Source organism: Podarcis muralis, chromosome 5, assembly GCF_964188315.1.
Source record: "Podarcis muralis chromosome 5, rPodMur119.hap1.1, whole genome shotgun sequence".
Classification (NCBI taxonomy): Eukaryota; Metazoa; Chordata; class Lepidosauria; order Squamata; family Lacertidae; genus Podarcis; species Podarcis muralis.
Window position 1 is genome coordinate 39,830,386 of NC_135659.1, and position 16,192 is coordinate 39,846,577.

At 43.3% G+C, this 16,192-nt stretch overlaps 1 protein-coding gene across 4 annotated transcripts in view; it reads left to right on the forward strand.

Annotated features, from left to right (window-relative positions):
- DNAI4 (dynein axonemal intermediate chain 4) overlaps positions 1-16,192 on the forward strand; it is a 31,213-nt gene that overhangs the window by 7,617 nt on the left and 7,404 nt on the right. For all 4 annotated transcript variants that reach the window (XM_028733142.2, XM_028733143.2, XM_028733144.2 and 1 more), the window contains 11 exons: positions 767-953; positions 2,197-2,408; positions 4,569-4,675; positions 5,457-5,613; positions 6,733-6,872; positions 7,888-8,043; positions 9,823-10,017; positions 12,708-12,937; positions 13,901-13,987; positions 15,038-15,189; positions 15,922-16,079. In XM_028733142.2, the coding sequence (XP_028588975.2) occupies positions 767-953; positions 2,197-2,408; positions 4,569-4,675; positions 5,457-5,613; positions 6,733-6,872; positions 7,888-8,043; positions 9,823-10,017; positions 12,708-12,937; positions 13,901-13,987; positions 15,038-15,189; positions 15,922-16,079 (1,781 nt within the window). The remainder of the gene's footprint in view (positions 1-766; positions 954-2,196; positions 2,409-4,568; positions 4,676-5,456; positions 5,614-6,732; positions 6,873-7,887; positions 8,044-9,822; positions 10,018-12,707; positions 12,938-13,900; positions 13,988-15,037; positions 15,190-15,921; positions 16,080-16,192) is intronic.

The following is a 16,192-nucleotide window of genomic DNA, read 5'->3' on the forward strand; positions in this document are numbered from 1 at the left end:
CATTAGTGACACATGGTTAATATCATATTTTTAACAGAAATTCTGAATACATGTTTAATTTGGTGTTTACAATAAAAATATTGGTACCATACTTCGGTTTTCAAAATAATCTTTATGATTAAACTCGAGTGTCAGCCAGGTGCAAAAAATGGCACCCAGACTTTTTGAGGTGCTCGCAAATGGAGACTTTTTAGGTGCAAAATACGACTGGTGCCCTGCTAATTTCGAACCCTGTACCTAGGGTATTTATGCAGCACAAAAAAGAAGAAATGTAGCATATATAAAGGTAAAGGTAAAGGGACCCCTGGCCATTAGGTCCAGTTGTGGCCGACTCTGGGGTTGTGGCACTCATCTCGCTTTATTGGCCGAGGGAGCTTCTGGGTCATGTGGCCAGCATGACGAAGCCGCTTCTGGCGAACCAGAGCAACGCACAGAAATGCCATTTACCTTCCATTTACTGGATTCACAAGTTATGATAGTATTGTGATAGTTAAAGGCTTGATCGGTTAGGCAGTCCTTCTGCAAGGATATCCATGGAAGGTGATAAACTCACACTTAAACTGAGTGTGTAAGACTAGACAATCCCTGAGATTGAATCTTTTAATATTCTGTGACAATTACTGAAAAGGATGAGAGCATTTACTGCAAAATGTTTTGTGAATTGTGAAATAAAATAAAATCTGCTAACAAAAATTGACAGAATGGTTCCATTTTGAAGCTACTGCTCTGGCACATAATTTCACTTCTTCTTTTTTTATTAAACCAGGACCTCAAAAGAGCAGAGCACAGTGAAGAAGTTAGCATCATCCTCAGCTTCTGGTAGGAAAATGAGCTTCACCAGCACCATGCTTGCTAGCAGAGTTGGATCACTGGCTCGCAGGAGCATCCTGATTTCTTCAGAGGGAAAGTCTTTCGAAAGGGGCTCCATAGCAGGTTGCAAACCTCCTATCCAGGTAATGGCATAACATAACAAAAGTAACACAGCTACATTGGATAAATAAATGGGCGATGCTGGCGATGCCAGGCGTTTGCTGCACAACCTTTGTGTGTTAAGATCAATCTTATAATGAAAGCTAGCTATTTTCTGAGTAGAGACTTGAAAAAATGTGAAGGATACTGTTGATACTGTTTCCAGTAATAAACCATCAAGCAAAGTGTTTTGCTATATAATGTAAGAGTAATTATGTCTACATATTGTGCTTTGCAGTTGATCATATGGACCATGGGTTGTAACCAGCTACCCAAGAGAGTAGGCTTACTGAAATCAATGGACATGACTTATCTCCATTTAGTTCAACGGCTCTGCTCTTGAGTATGACTTATTTCGAGACAACCCTATGTTTCCAGGCCATTGACCTGTTGTCTGTGTACTGGTCTGCTATCCGAGTACTCAGTCTCCCATATGCCAGTGAAGCATGCTTTTTCTCCATGACGCATCATGACTCTGAGCTAAAGAGCTCATTACACATATCAGTTGAGTACATAGATGTGTTTGCATGAAAGTGTGATGGCATGAAGACTCTTCACAGTCCCACATACTCAGTCCATTATCAAATAATATGCAGTCAATCCTATTCAAGTTTCTTTTTTGCCCCCCCCCATAAAAAAAAATGCCAATAGCCTGGAAAGACTACTTGCAAAAATACCACTACAATTCAAATTACAAGAAAGCAACAATATACTCTATCAATAACATCACGTTTTAAATTTCCATATTAAAAAAGAACACCATCCCCTTCTAACTGGTGGAATGAAATTGCCTTAATCCGCTTTATAAAGATCATCGATGAGAGTCTGCTGCAGACATCCTGGAGAAGTTGGTTCCAGGAAAAGAGTGTCAGAGGCTCCTGAATACCTGGATGTCATATTACATTCCACCAGACTTAGTCTCATACAAATGTGCATAGGAGGGAGCTTTAGGTTGCAATACCATAGCCATTTACCTGGACTAATTAACTCTGTGACACTTAATTCTGAACAGAAAAGTATAAGATGAGATGTTAGGCTGCAGTTTTGTGCACACTTACCTGGGAGAAAATCCAGCTGAGCTCAATGCGACTTTCTTTTGAACAGACATGCAAAATGATTTGTTCTGTTAGTTTCAATAAATTAGCTTCAAATCTATTGGTTTTAGCTGCGATGAGAACAAAAACCGGCTCATATTTTTTTTGTCTTGTAACTTTGTTGTGTCCACAGGTTTTTGATGACATAGGAAAAGATGTGACTCCCCGTCCACTCTACCAACCTGAGCCAAGTGTTGCCGGACCCACCCCAGGGCCCATGCACAGACCAAGCAAAATCTTATCAACCCAAGATTTTGCTGGGGCAGTGCCAACAGAATTCTTGTCATCCCTCTCTCTGCAACAAGCGTCTGGGACAAGTATTAGCTTAGCAGGCCCATTCTCCAGGTATGACACGGCATCCCAACCTGTTTGGGCTCCAACAGCAATACATAATATTCAGAAGTGGGTAGAAAAGGGATTTGGTGTTCTCTTACTGCCTTTTTTTGGTTGCAAATTTAGTTGTATTGGCTGGGTAAAAGGGCAAAGGTCTTTATAGGCCTGTCTAATGCACCTGTGGGCTGTTTCTCCGATTCCAGTTGTATGAGCAGAAGTTGTGGATGTTAACAGGCTGCAAATTCTGAAGCCAACATTGGCAGCTTTGCAATAATGTGGGATGGATTCTTCTTGCCACAGGGGCTTTGCGCCATGAACTTTTGCACAAAAGGGCGTCTCCTTTAAAAGGATGACTAGTCAGATTTAGATATGATTATGAAAACTACAGTTCAAGCAGGATCCATCCATTTTTCTGTTTCATTATCATGCAGTTCAAGGATGATTGATTGAGCGTATCACCCTCCTTCTCCTAACATATCAAGCTTCTCTTGTGGCAGGCCTGTTCATTCAGCAGATCCAGAATTAACTTCTTCTTAACCAGGAATCATAGGCATGTCAAGTAAACTGGCAGATATTCGTGGAGTCACAAGGATGAGACAGTGCTCATTCCTAATCAGTGTCCAATCAGTTCCACAGCTGTCACATTTCCCTCCAGTACAGGCATGCCTTGTTTTATTGCTCCTTACAAGGACGTGGGTGCAGCTGCAGGCAGCCCAGAACCTTTATGGGGAAGGAAACTCCACTACTGCCTCTGCCCTTTTTCTGGCACTGGGAATGGAACTGGCTAGGGCTACTGTATAGTGTATAGTGTAAACGTAACTTTGATATGCACTGCAAAACAAAACAAAAAAAAGCGTGACTCGCTTTATTGCGGTGGTCTGGAATCGAACCCACAATATCTCCGAGATATGCCTATATTCATAGAGCATCCTGATTCACATACTCAAAGACCATCCTGAGTTATTTCCCTCCTGCACTTGAGACACTGGCTCCGTTCATTCATTCATTCTTTCACACACACACACACACACACACACACACACACACACACACACACCAGTTCCAAGTCTGTCATTAGCCCAGAGAGGGAAGTTCCTATTGTCCCTAACAGATGCTTCCTTCTTGGGACAGAAAGCCGAGGCTGGGATAGGGTATCATCAGGGCTCATGTACGGGTGGAACATAGGCGCCGACCCCATGGGGCCTGAGGGGGCCCGAGCCCCCTCAAAAATTTTATTGGGGGGGCTCGGCCCCCCCAATAATTAAAAAAATTATCGCGCGCCTTGGCTCCCGCGGCCGGCGAGGGGAGCCCGGGCCGCGCGCGGCTGCTGCTGCCGCCTCTCCTGGGGGCGCCGCCTCCCCGGGCGGGAACGCTGCGGTTGCGCGAGGGAGGAGGGCGGCCCCCGGGGGCTGGGAGAGCCGGGCTGCCGTGGCCGAGAGGGCTGCTCTGCCGGGCGCCGCTGACATAATTTAAGCAAATTATCGCGCGCCTTGGCTCCCGCGGCCGGCGAGGGGAGCCCGGGCCGCGCGCGGCTGCTGCTGCTGCCGCCGCCGTTTGTGGTCATGGCGGAGCTGCCGCCTAGGGAGGAGGGGAGAGGGGGCTGGCGGGGGGGGGCAGGCGGTGAAGGGGGCTTGGCTGCGCTCTCTCTCTCTCTCGCTCTCTCTCGGGCTCTCTCTCTCTCTCTCTCTCTCTCTCTGGCTCTCTCATAGGCGCCGACTCCATGGGGCTAGGCGCAGCACGCTCTCCCCTATTCGCTCACGAGGAGGCGGCGCCACTTAATTTGCATATTCATGAGCTTATTTATTATTCATGAGCTTTCCCGGGCCCCCCCAATATTTTTTATAAGTCCGCGTCCGTGGGGTGGAATGATTAAGCTTCCACTCTGTTCATCATGTCCCAGCCCTTTTCACAGGGCCCCTGCAGTGGATATTTATTTTTTAAGCTGTGGATGTACTTAAATTCAGAGGTAGTACCATATGCCTTTTCTATGTCTGATGGAGCTCAAACACTTCTGCAGCCTAGTGGTTCTTCATCCGAAATAAATACTCTGTGGCAATTAAACTGCTGTGGAATTTTATTGGTTGGCACCTCATATTCCTGTTATAAGTGCTTTGGCATTCTTTGTTATTTTACTTCCACTACTAACTTTCTCTTTCCCCCCACAAACTACAGAACTTATGGTAGTAGCAGTATTACAAAGTCTACTACTTCTACTGAATCATTGGCAGAAGAAATAATAGAACCTGGAACCAGACATGAAGCGCTTGCTAGTTTTATAGGTAGAGTAAACTTATACAAATGCAATACACTGGAATTTTCTCATGTGGTATCACATTTAGGATGTCACGTGACATTCCACAATGCTCAAAGTCAGTAAATATTCAGGGCCAACCACATGTTACAGGGATGCATGGCTGCTACTGACCCACACCTCTTCTGCTTTTGTCCCTAGTAACATCTGGTAAAAGAAACACTTGGTATATTGCCATTGCTTTTACTGTTCTCTGTCCCTGCTCCATTTCATTGGCTACTGCTTGCAGAGGGCAGGGGAATAGATGTGGTGATGTCACATTTCACTGAACAAAATTTACTGAAAGCATGGGAAAACGGGCATGGGCAACACCTGTGCAACCTTTGCACCATGTAGGTAGGCTCTACTGGGCCAACACGCTGTATCTTATAGTAGTGTATCTTATAGTAAAGACAACCCTTGTAATATGATTTCTTAATTATTTAGCACAAGACATTACAAACCCATCAACTGCCCCAGAAAGAAAACGGGACATCCTGTTTTTCTTGTGAGAGGACAGTGGCCCCCAATGGCCAGTGATTACGGGCTGCACTTTTGGGGGGGCATGGCACCCCAATACAGACATTTTGGGGCACAGCACATGATTGTTGCCCTGAAAAAAACCGCTTTTTGTGGGGGGTGATCTCACACAGGTCACACGACTCCCAGGAGAGTGCGGTCATGAAAAGATGGCATCCTGGTTTGGGGACGCTTTGTATCGGAAGGTTTGACATTATTTAATTCATTCACATGGTTTTCTAATTTGGCAGATGTTCAGGTCAGGCGAGAGGCAGTGCCAGAGTCACTGACAAAGCGAGACCTGGAAAAGCGTGTGGATATTTTCCTTACAGAGACAGAAACAATTTGGTTATTTGACATGCCAACTGTCATGCTGTCGACAGAGTCTGAGGAAGCCGACTCTGTGAGGTAGGCACAATTTCTATGTAATGGGGCCCATCTATTGGGCCATGCAGCATTAGCTTTTCAATGAAAGTTACAGTGCAATCCTAACCATGCCTACTCAGTAGTAAATCCTACAGCAGGTATGGGGAAGCTCAGTCCCAGGGCCTAATGTGGCCATTTAAGCTTTCCTACCTGGCTCCCTGGACTCTTCCTAGTCACACCCCCACTGAACCTGCTTTGCCCTCTCCTTGAGTATTTTTGCCTTGCTGGAATATGCCCTTGAACTCCGTTAAGGCATCCTGTTTTCCATGTGAATGTGGGTTGAAATGCGCCTAGTGTACAAAGGTGAAATTTACATTCATTGCACTGTCTGCATCTGGCCCTGCCTACAACTATCATATGGCCCCTGAAAGGTTGCTCAGAAGGGAATGTGTGCCCCAGAATGAAAACAGTTGTACCCCACCCCTGCCTTGCTGAATTGAATGGAGATTACTCCCAGGTAAGTGGGATTAGGATTTCAGCCTTAAAATGACATCTCTCATGGTATTATCCTCAAAGTATTCTCTTTACTGTGGGATTTGGGCCCCACTTTTCTGTAAATTAAAATAACGTAGCATTGATTTAACAAAAAATCCAAGCACTAGAACTTCTGAGACTAGAGAGGTTCTACCCCTTTCCTTTGGCAGCAATCCTAAACACAGTCCGCCCAACTATGAACAAATTCGTATTCACAAATCTGTTCATCACATTTACTTGGAAGTAAGCTATAACTATTAAAACCCTTGGTCATATTAACCTGCAGGAAAACAGCAAAAGGTCAAGGATTACATTGTTAACACAACTTTAATTTTCTGTGTCGGGAGGAGGCAATTCACATAACCTTTCTAAAGGCTACATAACTGCATTGCAGCATTTCAACAATCTGGTCAACAATCTTATCTTCCTCTGAAGAATCTTGCAATCTATTGTAATGCCATTTAAGCACACTGTTCTACAACTACTGGTAAAAACCACACCAGTGCATGCTTATTTCTAAAAAAAATTATGTCCCTGAAGGGAAAACCAAACAAGGAGGAGTTGGAGTACACAAGTGTTGTTGCTGTTGTTGTTAATATGTATATGTATGTCTTTTGTTTTTCAAAGAAAAAAGAACGTAGCTTATATGGAACTCTGTAAAAACAGAGCTGGCAATGACCGATATGTCAACAGAATGATGCAAACTATAGGCGGTGCACCAAAGACTAAGGAAATGCAATGTGACAAAATTATCATGGATGACAAAGGTAAATTACAGTTTGGAAATGTTTTGGGAGCTCACTGAAAGAGGCATGGAGAAAGACCTGTAGACAAAACCAAAGCTTCTTTTATGTGGGAGCAAAGTCCAAGCATCATCTTTTCCATACTGTCATGTAGGTAAATAAGAATGTATGTGGCTCTCGGCCCAAACTTTTTTTCACGTAAGCTTCCATTCAGCAGGAAACATTCACATGGAACACCAAGATTTTGCTGCAGAACCCAAAGGAAAAATTAAGAAAACACTGTATTTCTAAAAATCATTCCATCTATCTACTTGCAACATCTTCTCATAAAATATCTGGATATCACTATGGGCATAAGATTGCCACATTCCACCAGGGATAGAGCTTCTGCTTCTTTAAGATATCTAAAGAGGACCGTCAACAGGCAGTACTTTTCCTGTCGGTCTAAAATGGTGGTTGGGCAACCTATATACAGTACTGCTGTCCCCATAGCATTTAAAGAAAACAGGGGTCCTTTACCAGATGAAATAGGCTTGGTGTTTTCATGTGGATTTCCCCCTCATTGCCCTGCAAAAAGTGAGTGAACATAAAAATGGCAGATGATAGGGAGATGTAACTGTCCAGGCCTCAAAACTGATATAGCTTTCACTGGGAGAATGATGATCTGGCAGCATTAGTAACTCATACTCTAGAAGCACTTTAAGTGTGGTAGGGTATATGCAGGTGTAGATCCCTCTAGGGGACTATATTGTGTTAAAATTTGAGAAGACCCTTTAGAAAGTTGGCAAACGCCTCTGGTCCCGTTGTTTCAAATCTCCCAGAAAAATATGCAGCTGCAAATGTGAGACATTATGCACACCCAGAAAGGATTGTGCACCTTCCAACGACACTCACCCCAGCTGATTACAACGAGCTCATTCAATGAATCTTGCCATTTGCTACTCCAAAGTATAACTACCCATTTAGTTGCAGTCGTTTGTAACATAAAGCCATGCACATGCAGAACAAGGAGCTATCTAACAATGTCCTTTGTCTTTAGAGATAATGGCCACTACCTGGGATTTGTATGATTCCTTTAATGCATTGGAAGCAGCTATCGCAGAAAAAAGTATCAGACCAGTAAGTGTGACCAGCAGTAAGTCAACTCTATACAGGGAACGCGACAGAGCCATGTCCGTAGCTTCTGTAGGGAGAGGTAAATTCATTATTTCTGCATCTTTGCTAGCCATGAAAGGTTTCAAATACTGTATTACGTATGTGCCATGATAATAATAATAAAAAGAAACAAATGATCGTATACATGCAATTACACAGGAGGATGCCTTTCTCCCTTGCAGCTAGGTTAGGACCCTAGAGATTATTGATGCTGATTTGGGGATGGCAAAGTATAGCAGGAAGAGGACAATTCTGCTTTTAACCTCAGTAACTTGATATGGAATCAAGTAACTTGCAGTTAATATTTCAGCCTTTTTGAGTGTTTAAAGGTAAAGGTACCCCTGCCCGTACGGGCCAGTCTTGCCAGACTCTAGGGTTGTGCGCCCATCTCACTCAAGAGGCCGAGGGCCAGCGCTGTCCGGAGACACTTCCGGGTCACGTGGCCAGTGTGACATCGCTGCTCTGGTGAGCCAGAGCCGCACACGGAAACGCCGTTTACCTTCCCGCTAGTAAGCGGTCCCTATTTATCTACTTGCACCTGGGGGTGCTTTCGAACTGCTAGGTTGGCAGGTGCTGGGACCGAACAACGGGAGCGCACCCCGCTGCGGGGATTCGAACCGCCGACCTTTTGATCGGCAAGCCCTAGGCGCTGAGGCTTTTACCCACAGCGCCACCTGCGTCCCTTTTGAGTGTTTACTGAGAAACAAAACAAATTGTACCTGAAACAAAAAAGGAAACAGGAATGGCATTTTTAGACCCAGGAAAAGCATTTGACATTTGGGAATGCAATTATCTGTATCAAGTTTTAGAGGAGTTCGGTGTTTGTAATTGGTTTATGAACTGGATAAAATTCCTGCTGTTTAAAGTGAATCTCACAAAATCTGATTTATTTGGGCGCATACAACAAATAGGTCTGTTAGCACTGTTGCTGTTTGTTATGCTGATTAAACTCTTGGCAAAGTGCAACAAGAGCTGTTGAAAATACAAATTGAGTTAAAGTAGGATAAGTAATGTTTAAGTTTAATTTATATGCAGATGATGACTTCTACTTAAAATAAAGTTCTATTTATAAATGAGATCTTTTATGAGTCTAATTGAATTGCTTTAATATTTGGTCATTTATCAGACCATAAAGTAAACCTAGTCAAATGGGAATGGATGTAATGTAATATGGAAAAGGAAATTAAAACAAGATAGCATAAACAAGCTGGGTGAATTCTATTGAGAGAAATACCTATAAGAGATCCATATATTTGGAGTACTTCTCAGTTGGAAGAACTAGGACAATTTAGGCTGCAATCTATCTCTTGAGTAGATGTGGGTGGGATTCCATAGGCAATCATGATTTGTTAAATATTCTTCAGTAATGACATTATGGGGAAAGTATTTTTAAGTTTAACATTGTGAGATCATTTATATCCCCAAAATCTTGAATGTACAGTATCCCATTTCCTGTTAACTCTAATTTGAATCTAAGTAACCCCAATGACCTTTTGGTGGAACACACACACACACACACACACACACACACACGGATTGGGGTTGAGCATACCACCCTTCATCAAATATTCCAGATTAGTTCACAAAATTCAAAGCAAAATACAATCGCATAGTAGTCAATATAAAACAGTAGTAAAAAAGCAGCTGAATACCACTTTTAATACATGTTTGCTGTCCGTTTTTAACTCTAGATAACAGGAGACCTAAAAGCAGTCTGGGTAATACTGAAAGCAAATTATGAAGTTTCTTTTCCCATAATTCCTTCTGGGGGGAAATTAGATTATGCTATTAAATGACACCTGTCTCTTTCTTTCCTCAGAAAGCACTACAAGTTCCATCATTGACTTGGAAAGTGTAATTCTCTCCCGGATTCATGAAGAGATAGAAGACCACTCAGAAGCTATACTGAAATCTGAAAAATTTAATCAAGATTTGTTTTATATGGAGAGGGTCCTAATGGAGAATATTTTCCAGCCCAAACTTGCAGCTTATCGGCAGCTTCCTGTCCTCCTAGGTATATTTTTCTTCAGACATTTTAATCTTGGCCTGAGAAACTTCCTTGCAAAAGTAACTGCAAGTATTTTTTAGTTTAAATGAGACTGTTGTGACTTTCTCTAACTCAGCTAATGAATGGTTTTTATCTTGGAACCACCCTTATTACCAACAGACTTTATTGAAATGGAAATGGATTTTCCATTGCTTCTGGAAACAAATTGTGTGATTTGTATAAAAACAAGCTTTTAAAACACTATTTAGCAGGCCCGGCCCACCCATGAGGCGAGGTGAAGCAGCTGCCTTGGGCAGCAGAAACGCCTGAGGCAGCGTCCCTGTGGGCATCCCACATGCCCCACTCACTCTGCATCATTGCTGCCCTGTGAGGGAGGCTATGCTAGGCAGGTAGTTCAGACACCAAAGTTGTGAAACTGCCCATATTTAGAGTATTATTATTATTTTGCTTGTTTTTTATCAGGGCTGGCAGCTTTTTTTGGGGGGGGGGGCTAGTATTTAGCTGCAAAATTCAGAACTGAAATGTTGCAGTTAAAGCGAGGGGGAGGCTGCTTTTCTGGATTTTGGCATGTTTATGTTCCTTTACATAATGTGAATGACATTATACATTTGTATCTTGCTTTTCTGCCCCAGGAGCTCAAAGTTGTGCACCTCATTCTCCCCTCCCTGCTTTAATCTTTGCAACAGCCCTTTGAGGTAGGCTAGGCTAAGTTAATATAGTTCTTTCCAACAGATTGTGGTGGCAGGGGTTGGGGGGAAATGCAGCGCCCCCAATCCACAAGCGGTGAGCAGGGACAAAGAAATCTTGCTGGCCTCTGTGCTTCCTCCTCATAATTTTCTTTCTAAGGAGCTACCATTCTATCTGGTTGTCCCTTCTCCGCCTGAGACTGCAGCTGGGAAACCTGAGCTTATCTGGTTTAGCAAGACTTGCTTCTCCTTTCTTTGAAACCACAGGAGGTGGTGACTTGGAGGAGCTTGGAAGGTACACAGTGCCCCCTCCGGGCACAACTGAACCCTGCCACTTAGTCCTTTAACATTCTTCCTTCCTTGACTCTGCAGTGAGGGAGGGAAACAGCACTGACCTGGATCTTAAAACAAGTGAGCACAAGTGAAGCCTCCTGGAAGCCACCTCGCTTCCCCAAAAGACCCTCTATAGAGAATCAGGGGACCCTTCTGAACAATGTGGCCCCAGGCCCTCTAGCGAAATGTAGGTGGGGATGAGAAACTTTATTTCCTCAAGTTTACCAACCATGGTGATCCAAGCCAGTGTTATTTCCTCCATTCCAGGCACCAGGCCGAATTACACAGTATCCCTTAGCAACCAGGCTACTGCAGTTATGTCCCATGGACACGCTCCATCGTTGGTTGGGGTGGGAAACCAGAAGATCAGGACAGTCACAGCAATACTCAAAATCTTTGATTCCAATTCTGTGTTTGTCCTTAAAGATAGGTAAAGGTAAAGGGACCCCTAACCGTTAGGTCCAGTCGTAGACGACTCTGGGGTTGCGGCGCTCATCTTGCTCTATAGGCCGAGGGAGCCTGCGTTTGTCCGCAGACAGCTTCCGGGCCATGTGGCCAGCATAACTAAGCCATTTGTGGCGAACCAGAGCAGCGCATGGAAACACTGTTTACCTTCCTGCTGGAGCAGTACTTATTTGTCTACTTGCACTTTGACGTGCTTTCGAACTGCTAGGTGGGCAGGAGCTGGGACCGAGCCACGGGAGCTTACCCCATTGCGGGGATTTGAACCACCGACCTTCTGATCGGCAAGCCCTAGGCTCTGTGGTTTAGACCACAGCGCCACCCGCTTCCTTTGTCCTTAAAGACAGCCGGTGAGAACCTTAATTGTGCGGTTCTGAAAGTCAACCCTGTTCAAAGAACAGAAATTTGCATATCGATTTACACATATATTTGTCGATTCTAGCCAAAGCACATACATTTCAACTACACTATTTTTTAATTCATTTTTAAAATCCAATAGTCATGGATCATTTTGGGCTGGAATCCTAAAACCAATCACAAAGTGCTAAATTCCATTGGGGCAAAATTTTGGACCACACGTATTTAAGTAGCAACAAAATGGTAATCTGGCAGTCTATAGGGTGCAGGAAATTACGCAGAAGCACCTACCATCTGATCACAACCATGTCTTGTGGAAATTCAGTCTCCTCTGGTTACAGTCACAGATCAGTCAGTCAGAGTGTGGTGCTAAACGGCACTCAAAGAGCCAGCAAGCTTTTCCCCCCATCATTACCAGCATACTAAGTTCTGTCCTAAGCATTTTAGCTTTATGAGGGGAGGCAAATTTGGCTTTGATCATGCTAAGGGAGGAAAGAGATAAGCCTTCATTCCCTCCACACCACTGGTGGGGGCAAGCTTGGAGGCTTTTGCTCCTCCCACACACCTGTGGGCTCCTCACCAGTGAAATCATCAGAGGGGCACCAGGATTTTCATACATCCCTGCTGGCACAGACAAAACTCTTCCTCCTACCTACATTACTTAGCAAACATGGAGGACAACAAAACAGGTAGTGGCGTTCATATCAGGAGGAACAGAGAACGTCCCATATGTGGAGCAGGCATTGTGGCAGATACAGAGATGCTGGTTTAATCTGATTATTGGCCTGTTCTAGTATAGCTATTTCTATTTGGGGATGGAAGGAGAACAACGTTTTCTGTGTTTACATGTGTTCCTAGAGCCGACCGTCAAATCTGAACATAGCCTTTCTATATTTGAAGAGGAATCCATAAAGGAGGAAGAGGAGGAAGAGGAGGATGCGCTCTCAGTTAGGTCATCACTTCTGTTAGACTTTAGTTCAGGACGAGAGGAAATCCTACCACCTTATATAGAATGCTTGTGGACCTATGCATGTGATTTGATGAGAGGAAACAATGTGAGCTGCCTAGCTTGGAACAAAGTGAATCCTGTAAGTGACCTCTAAACACTTGGGAAAAACCCGAAAAAATTGTTCTTTGCACTGTCAAAATTAAGTATCACTTTAGGAGTAGAATTGCTAAGCTTGTCAAAGCTGCATTTGCAAAGAGACCCATTTATTATTATTATTATTATTATTATTATTATTATTATTATTATTATTATTATTGAAAATAATTCACCATAGAAGAAATGGCTGGCTTGTGTTTGGCCTGTCACATTTGGCAAGTGACCAGTCTTTTGTTTGTTTGAAAGATGGGCTTTTCACTTTTCTCACTAAAGGTAGCCTCCTTGCAAGCATTCTGTTGGCCAGACCTTCCTGATCACAGGAGTTAAAACTATTCTGTGATAGCTTCATGACGATCACAGTAGCTTAACCCTATTTTTCACCCTATAAGACGCACCAGACCATAAGACGCACCTAGTTTTTGGAGGAGGGAAACAAGAAAAAAAATATTCTGAATCCCAGAAGCCAGAACAGCAAGAGGGATCGCTGCGCAGTGAAAGCAGCAATCCCTCTTGCTCTTCTGGCTTCTGGGATAGCTGCACAGCCTGCATTCACTCCATAAGACGCACACACATTTCCCCTTACGTTTTAGGAGGGGAAAAGTGCGTCTTATAGAGCAAAAAATACTGTAATCACTGCCAGTTTTCAGCAACATCAAATCTCTTTAACACTTAATAATATACGTACACTTGGACAGCAATAGTAATGATAGCGGCAATAGATAGGTGAATGGAAGGAGCCAGATGTTAAAGGTTGCAGCAGGGGGCAGAAACACTGACCGGGTCCTATGAGCAGTGAACAGTCTTGCTACTGATGCTGCTCTGGATCCATAATGAACAGCTTTTCACTCCAAATTAAATAGAACCTCAAAGGCCATACACATAGCCATCTCAATGGTTGCTGTGGCTTGGTAGTGTGTGTGCAATATCATGTGTTGTTGGTTTTTAGGATCTACTGGCTGTTGGTTATGGAAAGTTTCGTTTTAAAGAACAGAAGAAAGGCTTGGCTTGCTGCTGGTCACTGAAGAACCCAACGGTAACACAATACTTGGGCTGTTCCTCTTGATTTTGATCAATTTGATATTATCCACTGATAAGATACAACGGCGATGTAGCAGCAGAGTTCTTTTTTACCCTTCCTTAGGCCCATGAGGCCTTCAGATTTGCTTTCCCGTTAAGACCACAAATAGCTCATTTATATCCTATCCTTATCTTATGATATAGAGCAATCTTATAATCTAACCACCCAGTCCTAAGCTTACTCATATGTAAGATCCCCTGAGTTGACTTCCTCCCACATACAGTATGCATAAGCATCACTAAGCCATATTATAAATGCTATAGTAAAGAAAACATGCCAACCTTGAACCATATATTACAAAAAAGTAACCAGAAATGTAAAATCTCCATTTGTACCTGCTGATTACAAAAGATGGATAAAGTTCCATTTTGTTTTATTTTAATTTATGTTATTTAACAGGATATATATATATATATAATCATCAAAACCTATAAGCAGTTTACTTAAAATGCATTTTTGTGGCATTCTTCCCTTCCTTTTCTGTAATAATAATGTAAGGTAGCTTTAGTGTTCAATAACTGGATTTCAGAATTTTAAACTACCTTATTTTTTATCAGTTGCTTGCAATTATGGGATGAATTCAGTGTCCCACTCTTCTTATTGTTCTGTCAGCAGAAGCATTTCCACTTGCCAGATGGACTGACAACCTTCCTCTGCAAACTGTTCTGAGGGTACTCCCAACTCTCCAGAGTGGATTAGGGGGAGACAGCGGGGCTCATGGGGTCAGGAGAGGGCAGAAAGCCCCATTGTGCTGGCTTCTGCTAGTGCACTGGGCTAGTTGAATCCAGTCCAATATTTTTTCTTTTTAAAATAAAATTCTAATCTACATGCGAAGAAGATGCACTCAGCAACATTGAAGGTGTTTCAGAAATGCACCTTAAAAGGAAGCAAAACTTAATCACAGCCAATCAGACCCTCCCTCCTGAATTTTAAATAATTTCTGGGGTCCCTGATTGTTTATAACGTGTGAATGCTCTCTTAGTTAATACAGATTTGATTTTCCAGTGGCCAGAGCGTGTCTATCAATCTCCTCATGGAGTAACTGCATTGGATTTCTCTCTAGCCAATCCAAACCTCTTAGCAGTTGGATTGTACAATGGGACAATTGCAGTCTACAATGTCCAGACCCATCATACAACTTCAGTTTTAGATACCAGGTAAGTCTTGTTGAGGCACCTCCACACATTACAAAATATATCATTTGTCTGGATCTAAACACACACACACATCTCCAAATCCCACCTCTGTCTGGCTTTGGCTATTCTGAAAAACTGGAGGATTAATTGGTTGTACTGTATTACACTCTCCCCATCTCTATGACGAGTTTCAGGCTTATTTTCATTACCTGCATGTGTTGCTTCCTATATGTAGAAGAAGAAGAAGAAGAGTTTGGATTTGATATCCCGCCTTTCACTCCCTTTAAGGAGTCTCAAAGCGGCTAACATTCTCCTCCCCCCCCACAACAAACACTCTGTGAGGTGAGTGGGGCTGAGAGACTTCAGAGAAGTGTGACTGGCCCAAGGTCACCCAGCAGCTGCATGTGGAGGAGCGGAGACGCGAACCCGGTTCCCCAGATTACGAGACTACCGCTCTTAACCACTACACCACAGTGGCTCTCGTGTACTTGCATTCCCACCTCCAATTCCTGCAATCAGACATACTTGAAAGTCCGGAGAGGCCCAGTTCACTTCCAACTTTTGAGGCGCCTAGGCAGAATATTAAAAGGCGCACAAATAAAACAAAGATAATAAGGCACACAAATAAGAGTGACACCCTTGTCCCACCCCTCTGATTGACCCTGCCTGCAACACCACTTTCCCTTTTATTACTGTGTTGAGTTTAATTGTATGCATCCCAAAGCTGAGTTTGGTATCAATCTCTTGTTTCAGCGAATCTTACGATAAACACTTGGGCCCTGTGTGGCAGCTGAGGTGGGTTGAGCAGGACAGGGGAATAACAGGAGAAGACAAAGGGGAGATACTAGTCTCCATATCAGCAGACGGCAGAGTGACTAAGTGGTTTGTTCGGAAAGGATTAAGCTGCAATGGTAAGCGTTGTCACCTTACTCCAAACATTCTGGAATTACTTAAATGGGTGTGTGTGTGTGTGTGCGTGTCCCTAATCTTTCTTATCTTCTTGTCTTTTTAATATTATTGCCAG